The 13,919-nt window shown below is 35.9% G+C and overlaps 2 protein-coding genes across 2 annotated transcripts in view; both read right to left on the bottom strand.

Moving 5' to 3' along the window:
• Positions 1–1,406, bottom strand: part of LOC129232374 (vacuolar protein sorting-associated protein 26C-like) — a 36,071-nt gene extending 34,665 nt beyond the window's left edge. The window contains 1 exon segment of the mRNA XM_054866525.1: positions 1,283–1,406. Coding sequence (XP_054722500.1) covers positions 1,283–1,339 — 57 coding nt within the window. The 5' untranslated portion in view covers positions 1,340–1,406.
• A 3,874-nt stretch (positions 1,407–5,280) lies between these two features.
• The window catches only part of LOC129232421 (vacuolar protein sorting-associated protein 26C-like), a 25,992-nt gene continuing 17,353 nt past the window's right edge, over positions 5,281–13,919 (bottom strand). Inside the window, exon 4 of the mRNA XM_054866566.1 lies at positions 5,281–5,289. Within this exon, the coding sequence (XP_054722541.1) occupies positions 5,281–5,289 (9 nt within the window). The remainder of the gene's footprint in view (positions 5,290–13,919) is intronic.

The raw sequence follows: 13,919 nt of genomic DNA, 5'->3' as shown, positions 1-13,919 counted from the left end.
TTTTAATTTTAAAAATAATGTCTTTGTAAAATTTTTGACACAAAATTTTTTAAATAATGCGTAATTAAATTTCAGCAGGACTTTAGTTTTAAAAATTATTATATGGACAAGGAGGTCTATTCCAATAAGTTCAAAATTTATCACATGTGCGTCGGTAGTTCTTCCTAAAACATAATTGGTACTTGGTAACTCGGTACTCGGCCGAGTAGTGAAAGGCCGAGTACTCGATACTCGGCCAAAGTGCTACTCGGTACGTCTCTAGAATCTTTGTTTGGTACTTTAGCGTTATAAGAAGGTCGAGTGCTTAGTATTTTGTTAGCGTGAAACTTTTCAAGTATATTTGGAAAAGTATTGAACCTTAAAAAAGACAAAAAATAATTCTTCTAAAGCCGAGCGAGGCTCGATCATCCAGGTACTCCATCGTTTATACGAGGAACCAAAATCACTAGACGTTAAATCCCGGTTATCACAAATTTGCCATTTCAACTGCGCTTGCGCACGGACTAAGCTTTTTTGGCTTTTCTGTTTTAAGATTTCGTGTTGCTTGTTTATATTTAGGCTGAGCTAGTGTCCCAACAAATTAATGAATGCGATTAGAATATTTTCCCAGCGATTTCAAAGTATATTATATGAAACTATGGATATGAATACCTGATAATCTTTATAATATTAAGGGAAAATGACACTTCAATATTTATTGGTTTGGAAATATTTATTTAACGTAAACGTAATACACGTTATGTACTTCAAAAATGATTTGAATATGAGTACACAGAAATCCGTTTATTGCGGATATTTTACGTTAGGCGTAAACAGCTTTATTATACATTTGTATTTAGGTTGAGGGTTCGGCTGTGTATTAGAAGTGACGCTGCGATTCGAGTACGCTCTTCTGAGGTTAAAAATTTGGCCCTGAAAAGGGTATTTGCTGAATAGGAAAATTCAGACTCCGAATATCCATTGATAATTAAGACGCAAAACTCAATCTTTACCGAGGCGTAAAAACTAAATCAAAGAAAGCTTTGTAATTTCTAATTTTTATCTGGTTGTTATCTCATATTTATTACCAAATTTAAAATGTTTTTAATTAGTTTGAGCAAGAGTTTTGAAATCAGCTAAGTCCGCGCGCAAGCGCAGTTGAAATGGCAAATTTGTGATAACCGGGATTTAAGGTCGAGTACCAAAATCCGCCTCTTCCAAACGAACTGTCAAAACGCAAGACCGTTTTCAAACACGGCTTCAAAGATGGAGAATAGCAGCGTGGAGCTCTAAAAAGACTTACCTCTTCGTGATAGGTTTTGTTGACTCTTTTCAAGCGAATATCGAGAGTCACAGACATTTCTGTTTTTAAAGAAATAGCTTCACTTGACTCAGTTGTTTGGTTATTTGAACTCGTGATTGACAGACGACGCCACACAGCTACGGTTACAGGACTAGTCTAGTCCTAGTCAGTTAAATTGACGGAGCGTTTGGCCATGAAAGGAGTTCTAATAGATAAGAAGTAATAAGTTTATTGGGGAAATATTTCGGGTTTAGTATTTATTATGCTGAAAGCAGTAAATGAATTCCGTTTAATTTTGTTGCATATTCTGAGAAGGTAAGATTATGATCAACTGTCCCTATTTTGGGGAGACAGTCCTCAAGTATCCTTTTTTTGTCCGTAGGTTTAAAACGCTTCAAATTCATCAAGAGCTTGGGTCAAAAAGAGGGTAACTCACCTTTATATAGATTTTGTGTTTTAAATTCTGTACAAAAATGAGACATCTACAACCAATATTACATAGCTTACGTTCGACGAGCACGACCGGTTAGTTAATCACGTGACAGCTAATGATCTCATGCTCCAATCAACCAATCAACAGCTTAGAATGGTAACTGCTGAGGTAACCGGTTGATCATAGAACGCTTCGGTTAGTAACCAGTTACTTACCGGTAGACCGGTGAGTTTCGTCGAACGCAACCATAGAATAATTTAATGGGAAAGCTCCAATGCATAACGGAAAAAATCTGACGTTACAATAATAGCCCTAAAATACAATGAGCGACAAAAAGTTTCGTACTTGTCTGAAGTTAACCAACACTGTAAATCTTTTGAGAGTTTTTTGAACACGCACACTGCCTTTTTATTTAGGAACACTTTTTCAGCCCACTTTCTGGATTATTTTGAAGCATTCATCTAGATACCACACACTAAAGTAAATCTTACGCAATAAAACTAAAAGTCGAGGTGGCATAGGCACAGCCAGCCGGGGCAATTTCGAGTCCGTAAGTTAAGACATAGGAACTGCCAGGGGTGGATACAATGGGAAGGGTCACGGAAGTCATAACCCCTCTAAGCTAAACATTCATTCGACAATTTTATCTATGCGCATTGTGTTCAAATTGTTCATGAATGAAATATAAACGATGGAAGCAATCTTTTCAATTCATTATTTATTTTAAAAGTAAAAATTTGTCGCTGCTAAATTATTGTTTATGATTAACAATCAATATTAAATAAATTATTCTTAGTAATGTTTATGCTCTGTGAATGTGCCTCCGTTTCCGTTTGGGGCTTTTTATTTCGACGCCTAAGCAGTTTCAAGGTGCTAAACCTACACGACGCCTTCCAGTTTTTCAAAAATGGGACCAACAATTTCATTTTAGTGGTGAGGAAAAAAAAAAGAGAAAACACCTTCGCAGTCTACCAAAATTGAAATACAGTCAAACCTCGCTATAACGAACCCTCACTTGACCGACTTGAGAGAGCGTTATCCGATTTTCTGGATGGAGGTCTGACCCGCCCCCTCCCCCTCGCTGGCTTCGGTCTTATACGCTATAAAAGCCGAGTTAGAAAAGTTTTTTTCTTTCGTAGTCAGCCGGGCCCAGGCAAATTAACATTTTTAACAGACTTCAAAAAAGGAGGTTATGATTTCGGCTTGCGGCTTTTTATGTATGTTTTCGCATTACTTCAAGAATGCTGGACCGATTTGAAAAATTCTTTTTTTGTTTGGAAGGGTATCCCAGTAAGCAAAATATCTTGCCTCAGTATTGCATAAAGGTTGACATGCAAGAAAAATCATCTTGCATTAATACTGCCTCAATGTTGTTATGTTACTCCCTTTATGCTGTCAGCAGGCTGCCACAATATTGACTGACAAGGTGTATGCAGCATAATATCAGGAAAATATCAAGGTAGGCTGCTTTTGTAACATTGCATACGTATTGATATGACAGGATAATATCAAGATGTTGTCATGACAGCATGAAATCAAGGTCTAGGCAAGATGATCTTGCTTTTGTAATCTTGCATACGTATTGATATGACAGGATAATATCAAGATGTTGTCATGACAGCATGAAATCAAGGTCTAGGCAAGATGATCTTGCTTTTGTAATATTGCATACGTATTGGTATGACAGGAAAATATCAGGATACATTGACATGACAGTATGAAATCAGCACGTTTGCAAGGTGTTTTATCCATTTATTTATTTGTATTATTTTCACTTCAAACTCGAGAATTAAATTTCATTCTTTAATTATTTCTGTTATTCTTCAAGATAGTTTTCTAGTCTGAGAATATTTTCTTAAAGCTGACATCTGATCGGAAATTCATATAAAGATATTAATAGTACTCGCAATTTAATTTAAAAAAATGAAAGTTTCTTCGTTTTGCGTAATACTTGACTTATTTTTTAAATTCTTGCTTCTAATTGTATTATAAAGACATAAAATGCCTATTTAGAAATAATTGCGGAAGTTTTTATAGCACATTTAAGAATAAAGGTAGCAAAATAAAAAATAAATACAATAAAGTACATTTTCAAATGGATGTCAGCATTGAAAATATCCCATGGACAAAACATATGAATTTATCTCAAAGAATAACATAAATAACCACTGAATAAAATTAATCTTACTTGTGAGATTGAAGTGATAATACGAAATTCTGGACTTCATGTCCTTTGTTATTTTCGGCCATTTCTAACATTGATCGCACATCGTCTGCGATATGACTTGTTTCCCCAGCAGCACAGCAGTATCGGCCAATGTCATAACCACGGTGTTTGGTAGATTGGCCAATATCGGGTAAAGTTGGGTCGGCCAGCGTAAAACGGCTAACTTTTTTACAATATTGGGCAATACTCGTTGCCAGTATTGGCCAATACTGGTAAATCAAAATTGGCTAATGTTGGCCTATAATTTTCCCCCAGTATTGGCAGATACTCGGAGCGAGTTTTGGCCAATATCGGTTAAAGTTGGGTTGGCCAGCGTCGAATGGTTGAATTTTTAACAATATTGGGCAATACTTGATGCCAGCATTGGCCAGTACCGGCAAAACTAAATTGGCCAATACCGGGTAGCAATCTCTTTTGCCGCATTGGCCGATACTCGAGCCAGTACTGGCCAATGGGACCAGGTGACACTGGTCGATTATATACGTAGCTATTAGCCAGTGTTGGGTAATACTGCTAAAACAGAATTCAGTCTTTAAAAAAAAAATCGGCATAGAGGCTTCCATCCTTCAGTTTCAGGGTTTTTACCCCTTTTAATTGAAGGATGGAAATCTGTGTGCCGATTTTTTTTTCTTTAAAAAACGGAATTCGTCTTTACTGAGAAGTGGCACCCATAGCTATGAAGCTTTGACACTGCACTAGAGGTATAAAACCCAAAACTGTGCGTTTGTGTTTTATTCCTAGCGCACTGGTCAAAGGTCCCTCGACCTTTCTGTCTTAAAACGATATAATTTACGGCTACAATAACTAGACTAGAGGAAAATTGACGGTTTATCATTTATTTTATTAGATTACTAACAGTAATATCTTTCATTTTTTATGATTTTTAATGAGCACAAATTACTTTTTTTACGCCAAATGTTAAGATTGTGGGACATTAAGATTCATTATTATTAAGAGTAAGGATCAGATTTAAGCATGATAGTTCTTCCCATTGACAGTATTTCCATCATAAATGTTTTGTTCGTTCATTCGATCATATAAATGATATAATCAAAATCCTTATTTTTTTTCTTAAATTAATATTTTGGAACAATTTACATATTTACAAGTTCATTGGAAAAAAAATTTTTATTCATTTTTTTACACATTATCAGCTAGGTAATATGTAAAAAACATATATATTGTGTTTACATATTATGAGCTTTTTTGTCTTCGTTTCGACCATTCAGTGTCCTTTATTTGATACTGTGAGACCGATGATCCCAATCTACAGCTCCAGCAAGTATCTGCCGATTCTGCGGCTGATAGCATTTGTATTCGCAGCATCTCACTTAATTTTTACACTTGCTAAAGAGAAAGAGAAAAAAAGCAGTCACTTGAAATATAATTACACTTTTTTTTTTAAAACTCTGCAATGTGCAAAGCAAACACATAGTAAGGATTACCACTTATAACCAACATGTAAATTGTAAACTACATACAATGGACTCTCGTTTTTTGCAGGGGTTACGTTCCACAGAAATGCTGTGTAAATGAAGACTTAACAGTAATGTTAAAATAGGTTAGGTTATGTTCCATTGATAAAAAAATATGTACTAATTCCAATACAAATACACAATGGACATGAAGGAAACATGAATTAACTTAGGGAATATGAAGAACAGCTGTTTATGATATTCCTTTGGCAGTCATTTTTCTATGCAGGGCTTTTTCTTTGTGGGGCATGAGCACATCCATGGTCACTTGCATCATTTCCATGATAGGATCTTCCTTTACAAACACACAAATCAGAAAGATCCACTGTCAAAATATGGCTCAAAATTTAAATGTGGAAGCTTTCAGTAGAGTATCATCAATGTTGGTATTGTTGTTGGTTTTGTTCTTATTTGTCACTTCTAAAAGCTTTTGTTCAAGTGAGCTATGAATTGTGTGAGTTTAATAATATTGCTTCTGAAAAGAGCTCTAAAAATGTCTTCAATGGCTCAAGCTCCCTTATAAGCATGCCAAAATGCAGTTTTCATTTGTTATCTACAATCTTAGAAGTTTTAAATATGAAAATTTTGAAAAACTTTATGCATTTTAATGCTGCATTTGCATAAATCAAAACTCATCCATATATAATGAAATAACGGGGTCAAATCTTAAACTGTGTGTAATGAAATCCGTGTAAAATGAGGGTATTGCAAATTAATTGGTAGTTAATCTGACATAAGTAGTGGTGCAACAAGAATGGTTTGAAGGTCAAACTCTCCCCAGAGTTCTTAGCTTCAACATATACTGCTAATTCTATTCCTGTAGAAACGGTAGAGTTAGCAATTTGCTACCAATTAGATAAAATTAAACACATCAAGACTATTGACCTTCCCTCCCATTCAGGTAAAAATTCTTGCTGCTCCAGTGGAGATGATTAACGACTATAAAATTATTTCACTGCTGATTATAGCAGTAACGAAACATTTTCCAAATCATGTCTTACTCTTTGATAAGACTCTTTACTTTGGCAAATTTATACTTTCAAAAAATTTCTCGCAGATTCCTACATTTTTTTTCTTTCTTTTTGGCTTGGGGGGAGGGAAAAGTTCTCAACTTGTACCCTTTCCCCAAACCGATAAATGACACCACATACAATGGAGATTTTTTTTACAACAGTTATGAGTGATGAAATCATATGATTCCAAAAGTTTTCTTGGATAAATTTAATTTCAGCTACAAAAATGATGCTGTTCGCCATCAACTAAAATGTTTGCAGATCACATGAAGATTGCTTGTGGACCACTGTGGGCTTTTAGTGGTAGCCCCCATTTACCCTTGCAAGTATTAGACACTGTAAAATAACTCATATACAAATACATTATCCCTCATATTATTTTAGCAAGTATTTTTAAATTACAAAATGAAAAAATTACGCATAACTTGATTTGCGGATATAAATGATTTTCTTTGAATGGTTGTGTACTTCTGTTGTTGTAAACTGAAAGAGAGAAGACTTATAAGTTCAATATCAAACAAATTTATGTAGTACAATCCTAAGCTAGGTAGTTACAGCAGAATATTTACAGGTGATAGAAATTCAATACAGATTAAATGTATAAGAAAATCACTTTGAAGAAATTTTTATTTTAGATTTAGCTTACCACCATTAAATTTAGATTGAATTAAATAGAAAAAATCTATTTTATCATTAAGTAGTTTATTCTGCATATTGTTAATTTAATTACTTTCAAAAATGATCTATCAAACTACTGTTCAGAGTATGGATTTTTGAGGATCAATACATTTCTTAAATTAAGATCAGATTCCATAAAACTTCGCATTTTTGCTCACAATTGTTGTATTTTGCAAGCAAAAAGGAAAAGAAATCCTAGAGGCTTTAGAGGCCAAATTTCTGTCATCAATTTTTTTTTTTTTTTTTTAAAGGACCAGTGTTTGGGGCCTCTAACTAAAGGGAACAAAAAAAATTTTGTCATTTGACAATTTTTTTTATTAAATGAAAGCATATTAGCCAATTGTTGTGAAGAACGATCATTTTCGCTATTGAAGAGAACTAAGTGTCCTTTGGCGTACTCTCATTTCTGATGGTAAATTATCTTCATTAGCTCTGTTATCAATAGGAGGAAGTTTTACCTAAAACTTGTTTATGAGGACATCATACATGAATTTAGTACAAGAAAACAAAGGAGAAAATATATAAAGAATCATTGATGCGCAGAAAGCACATTATGATTTACCTTTACCATTTATATCATAGTTTTTCCATCTGCAACTAAAAAATTTTTTAACATAAAAACCACAAATATTTGGATTTATATTAAATGATTTCTTTGCAAAACATCTTAATTATTGAGCAATCACGATTGCTTATTGTTCTCACTTGACTGTTTTTGTCGTTCCTTTGATTTTTCCCACCGCCACCCTCCGCACCATCACCGTCGACGGGCTCCTCACGATGCTGCTCCTCTAGCGAAAGCCGTCTCCAGGTTGCATCCATGTCCTACACACACGCGCATACATACACAACTACATACACAAACACATACACAGACGCATCAATACAGACACCTACACATACACACATACACCTACACCTACACACACATACACAAACACATACACACACGCATACATACAGACACCCACACTTACACACACAAAAACATACACACACATACACACAACTACCCACATATTCATGCCTGCACACAGACACAAACACATATGCCTACACACACCATACACATACCCCCCCCCCCCACACACATTCATACACACAACTACCCACACATTTATGCCAGCACGCAGACACAAACACACATGCCTACACACACATACACATAACCCTTACACACAAACACATACCCCCCCACACAAACACACACGCCTACATACTTTTACTCGTGATTGCGGAAAAAATAATTTGAATTCAAGATGTCAAAATTCAAATTAATTTTTTTTTTTTTTTTTGTAAATAATTATTGTTTTGCAATGTATATGCATATAACCAGTCTACATTATTATATGTAGCATTTTTTTTGACTTTTTTCGTATGAAATCGGTATTTTAAAGTTTCTTTCTATCAAAATAATATCGAACACTCTCTTACCATCATATTTTTTTGTGTGTGTGGGGGGGGCACCATATTTGTCAGTGCCCGGGGTACCCAGGTGTGTAAATCGGTGTGCTTTTGAAAATGAACAAAGACTCAAAACAGCAGCAACCCAGTAATCAAACCCAGTCAATCCTTTGAATTACGACGCGCTGAGCAGAATCACCTTACAAAACCAAGCAAAAACAGGTCAACATTGATTACATCAGTGGCGTAGCCATGGGGGGGGGGATAGGGGGATTAGAACCCCCCCATGAGTCCTGAAAATTTATATATATATATATATATATATATATATATATATATATATATATATATATATATATATATATATATATATAAAGAAACACTATCATATTTTGTGTTTATAATCTGGACAAGTCAACCAAAATGAACTTCACTAAAAATGAACTTCACTACTCAGTTCAATTGACGCCACAGGCTACCCTTGGGGAGTACCCCCTGATGAGGCCCCAGGGTATTTTGGGATTTTTTCATTTTTTTCATTTTTTCCTTCTTTTAAATGAATTCTTCGTTCTTGTTCAATCCTTATATTGCTATCAAATATATATATATGTGTGTGTGTGTGTGTGTGTGTATGTAAACTCGAGGGCATAGCTTTACTTTAAACTTCAGAAAGAATTAACCCTACCTAAGGAATTTTTCTCGCTACGCCACTGGATTCCATGCACTATTTTCTCGGACCTGAAAATTTGAAGTTTGATAGTAATCTTAGTGAAATTCTTGTCACAGCTGACTCTTCAACCGTCCCCTGCAAGAAGATCTAAACCAGCACCACTCATTTTTTTCCCGGGCCGCAAACACGTGACGACTGATTCTTCATGCCGCAGCATAACATTGGCGAAAACTATTGGCATTGAACTGTTAAATCATTTTTATTACGTTGTGGGAGGGGGGGGGGTCACCCCCCAAGGGGGGTCCCCCCCAATCATCCCTGCGCTCTGACTGGAATTATTTTCCCGAGCCACTTGTGCGTGCGGCGGGGGGGGGGGGGCTGGAATGCGCGATACGATTCGCAGCTGTGGCCACTTGCCGGATCCTGTATCGATTGTGCCGCATCGGCCGCTCTTGCTTCATCTTCATCCTCACACGGACCTGCCCCGCTCACATACATACAGACATGCACACAGCCGGAGCACTCCTTGACATTTCGGTGAGATTCCTTTCAGGGGAATGAGATGCGCGAAAACAGTACACAGCACAGTCTCCTCTCGATTATCCGCGGAACTGGTGCCGCGGATAATGAAAATCGCCGATAAACCGAAAAAATGCTAAAATGGGGGACTCGTAAAGTAAAAATTGTTCTTCCTCAAAAACTTGACGATATTGATGCATAATACTTTCTACAAACACTGAAAATATATACAGTACAGTAAAAAAAGTTTCTATTTTTGCCCAACAGAACTTACCTTAATAAAGAGCAAGTGTATTTACGATGGAGAAAGCGCAATAAATAAATAAATAAATAAAATAAAGGTAATATGATATTAAAAACAATAATTGGTATTTGTTTTTTGCTGCGAAAATACATGTTCCTGATTGTTGATTACTTGCGGATAATCCACCCGCGGATAATCGAGAGTTTACTGTAGGTTCTCATGTTATGTATATACTGCTTCTTTTTATACAAGGGTACAAACCAAGGGGGGGGGGGGGAGGCATGTCATGACGCAGACTGCGCCATTGAAATTTTTAGGGATGGTTGTTTTAAGGGGTATTTTTTCATTGGGGGGGGGGGCTCTTGCCTTTGGGGGTTTTTTTTTACGATCTTTAGGGGGTACGCCCTTGCTCTTAGGGGGCGCCCCTGTCATATATAACCGTTTGTGATGCGTAAATATCATGTACAGAGGGCCGTAGAGAGCTCCTCCCGCCTCCTCCTCCAAAAAGAAAAAGAAGAAAAGAAAGAAAAGGGGGTAAAAAGAAAAAAAGGTTGAAAAGAAAAGAAGGGGAAAAAGAAAAGAAAAGAGAAAAAAGGAAAAAAAAGAAAAGAAAAGGGATAAAAGGAGAAAAAAAGGGGGAAAAAGAAAAGAAAAGGGAAAAAAGGGGGGAAAGGTGGGAAAAAGAAAAAAAAGGGGGGTGGGGTGGGGGTGAAAAAATAATCAAAGCTGCTTAATAGAAAACAATCAACTCCATTTTGAGTGCCACAACATTGAATACCAAAAGAGTAAATTTTACTTAATCTTTAAGTTTTCTCTTTATTCGGAGTCCCCCCCCCCCTCTTTTCTTTCTTTTTTTGCGTCAGTGTCGCCGGCTCCCTCAAGGCCCGGGCCTCCAGTATCTGATTAGGCTGACATGGCCTCTCGTCGGGCCTGCATGTACAATTATTATGCGCAGACCAGAATAATCCTAATTCCCATACTATCTGCGACTGACATGGAAGTTAGAATGGAAGAAACAAGAACGATGATATTTTGAATGTTTTTCAAGAATTAAAAAAGAGAGAAAAAAATTTTTAATTTTGACATCTTGTATTCAAATTATGTTTTTCGCAACCACGAGTATGTTTGTGTGTTTCGTGTATGTGTGTGTGCGTGTTTGTGTGTGTGTGTGCGTGTATGTATTCGTGTGTGTGTGTAGGATATGGACGCAACCTGGAGACGATTTTCGCTAGAGGAGCAGCATCGTGAGGCGGCCGGTCGACGGTGGTGCTGCAGGGGGGGGGGGGAAATTAAATCATAGAAACATCAAAACAGTCAAATGAGAACAATAAGCAATGTGATTGTTCGAAAAAAAAATAAAATAAATAAATAAAATAAAATAAATAAATAAATAAAAACAAATAAATAAATAAAAAAATTAATATGAATTTTGACCTCTTGAATTCAAATTATGTTTTTCGCAATCACGAGTGTGTGTGTGTATGTAGGCGTGTGTGTTTATGTGTGTGAGGGGGGTATGTGTGTTTGTGGGTATGTGTCTGTGTGTGTAGACATGTGTGTTTGTGTCTGTGTGCAGGTATGAATGTGTGGGTAGTTGTGTGTATGAGTGTTTGTGTGTGGGGGGGGGGATGTGTGTGTATGCATTTGTGTTTGTGTCTGTGTGCAGGCATGAGTGTGTGGGTAGTTGTGTGTGTATGTGTAAGTGTCTGTATGTATGCGTGTGTGTGTATTTGTTTGAGTGTGTATGTGTTTGTGTGTGTATGTGTTTGTGTGTGTTTATGTGTTTGTGTGTGTATGTGTTTGTGTGTGTAGTTGTATGTATGTGTGTGTATGTGTTTGTGTGTGTATGTATGCGAGTGTGTGTAGGATATGGACGCAATCTGGATACTGTTTGCGCTATAGGAGCAGCATCGTGAAGCGGCCGTCCGACGGTGGAGCGGCAGAGGGTACTGGCGGGAAAATAAAATCATAGCACATCAAAACAGTCAAGTGAGAACAATAAGCAATCGTGATTGCTCAATAAATAAATAAATTAATTAATTATTAAATAAATAAACGAAACCTTCTTTTTTCCCCTTCTTGTTTTCACGGTGATTTTGCCTTTCTTTTTTTAAATGCACTGGTAGACAATTGCTGGGGACGGATCACGAAGGGCTATGTAGCGCGTAAAAAGTAAGTGTGATTTGGATGCCAAGTGAAATAAATTAATGCCAGAATGCTAGAACGTTACAACCACGGTAATTAATTGTGCTCTGAAACCAAGAAGGCCTTAAAAAGTGCTTAAAGGACAAAACGTTCGTTTTGGGCTGAATACGTAAAAGTGAATAAATGTAATTACCGTCTCCAAGCATTCCGGCGCAAGGTGTCAGTTCGAGATACACTGTTAAAAAAACCCTGAAAGTTCAGGTAGTTTTCTGACTGATTTTAACAGAATATTTCCGTAATAGCTTCAAAACGTATTTTTTCCTTAGAAAAACGGAAATATCACGAAAGAAAATACGAAAACAGAATTTTTCCATTTTTAGGGTTGCCGCTGTGTTGTACTTTGTTAGTATTCTGATTAGCCTTCAAGTTATGATAAACGTCACTTTTTGATTATGCTTATTAAATCGCACTGTTACATGTTGTTAATTAAAAGCTTATTTAGAATAACATCTCACGTGCCGTAGACAAAGTAGAAAGCTTGCTATTTCCTGTCTGGAGAGTAATATACTCGTATGTCGAAATTGTTTTTATGCCTTTGGACTTTGTAGGTTTGGAAAAAATGTTCGCGCCATTTTCAGACAGGCCAGATGTGTTTTGATCCCCCTGGTGATTTGTTGTGGATTTTACTGAGTCAGTATTAGAATATTATTGCGGTGTATTATTTTGCTCAATACTTCGAACTATTCTATTCGTTAGTCATATTGTGTGTTCTAGCGGTGAGAAAAGTTTTAGGATCTCTTGTTATCCATTTAAAATAAAGGCTATTTATTGGATTACTTGTATCCAGATGCAATTTAGATACTTAAATTTAGCACCGCTGGTCACATGTAAGTATTGTTGAATATCTTTGTACATGTTAATATACAAATGTATTTTTCTTGTTACTATGCATTTGATAGAATTCCGATGGTAGCTGATTTAAACTTTATAGAACTATTATAAAGTAATTGTTTTTGCTCTAACGCATTGTATTCTTTTGAAAGTCATCAAAACATTAAATGCCAACATTTCGTATCAACCGGAGATTATCGTGGTGTGCGAGCAAGACAGAAAAAAAATCACTCAGTTTTTTTTTTTTTTTTTTTTTGACTGATTGAAAGTAAACATTTTAAATCTCTAAATGAAACTATTTCTTGCTGTTATATTTTTTGCGAAAAGGCATAGTAGATTGTTAATCTTTGAAAATACGATTGAAATTTTGACAAGAATAAGTTTTCTTGACTACTTAGAAATCTGGAAACATTCATTACTCCTTTCGGGATTTCATTTCTAATAATAAATATAAATTACTTAATTTATTTTATTAGGATCTCATCCAACAACTTATTTGAGATTATTACAAGTTTCTTGTAAAAACATTTCGGGTAAAAGGAACTGATTGATATGTTTAGCCTAAGTATAATGATTATGCACTAAAAATTATGTTGCTATTCCAATGAGTGAAAAATGCGGAAATCACCGGGGGGGGGGGTATACATCATCTGAGCCAAAAATTCTTCACGTGTATTCTGCTTTTAAACACAGTAAATTGGTATACTCTCCAATCAGGTATATTATTCCATGATAAAGTCAACCGGTTTTTAGTGGTATTTTATTTGACTCATTCTTCAAATAAAAATATTCTATGTTTCATATATGCTTTTCCATGCCACCCCAGACAATGTACGACGAAGAGAATATCGAACAGTATCAGCAGGGACAATTGGTGTCATATTCAAATCCATCAATTTTTCTGCTAGTACTATTTGATTAATTTGATTCACCTGAAG

The sequence above is a fragment of the Uloborus diversus genome, unplaced genomic scaffold, assembly GCF_026930045.1.
Source record: "Uloborus diversus isolate 005 unplaced genomic scaffold, Udiv.v.3.1 scaffold_12, whole genome shotgun sequence".
NCBI classification, from domain to species: domain Eukaryota; kingdom Metazoa; phylum Arthropoda; class Arachnida; order Araneae; family Uloboridae; genus Uloborus; species Uloborus diversus.
This window is presented reverse-complemented; position numbering and strand designations above follow the sequence as displayed.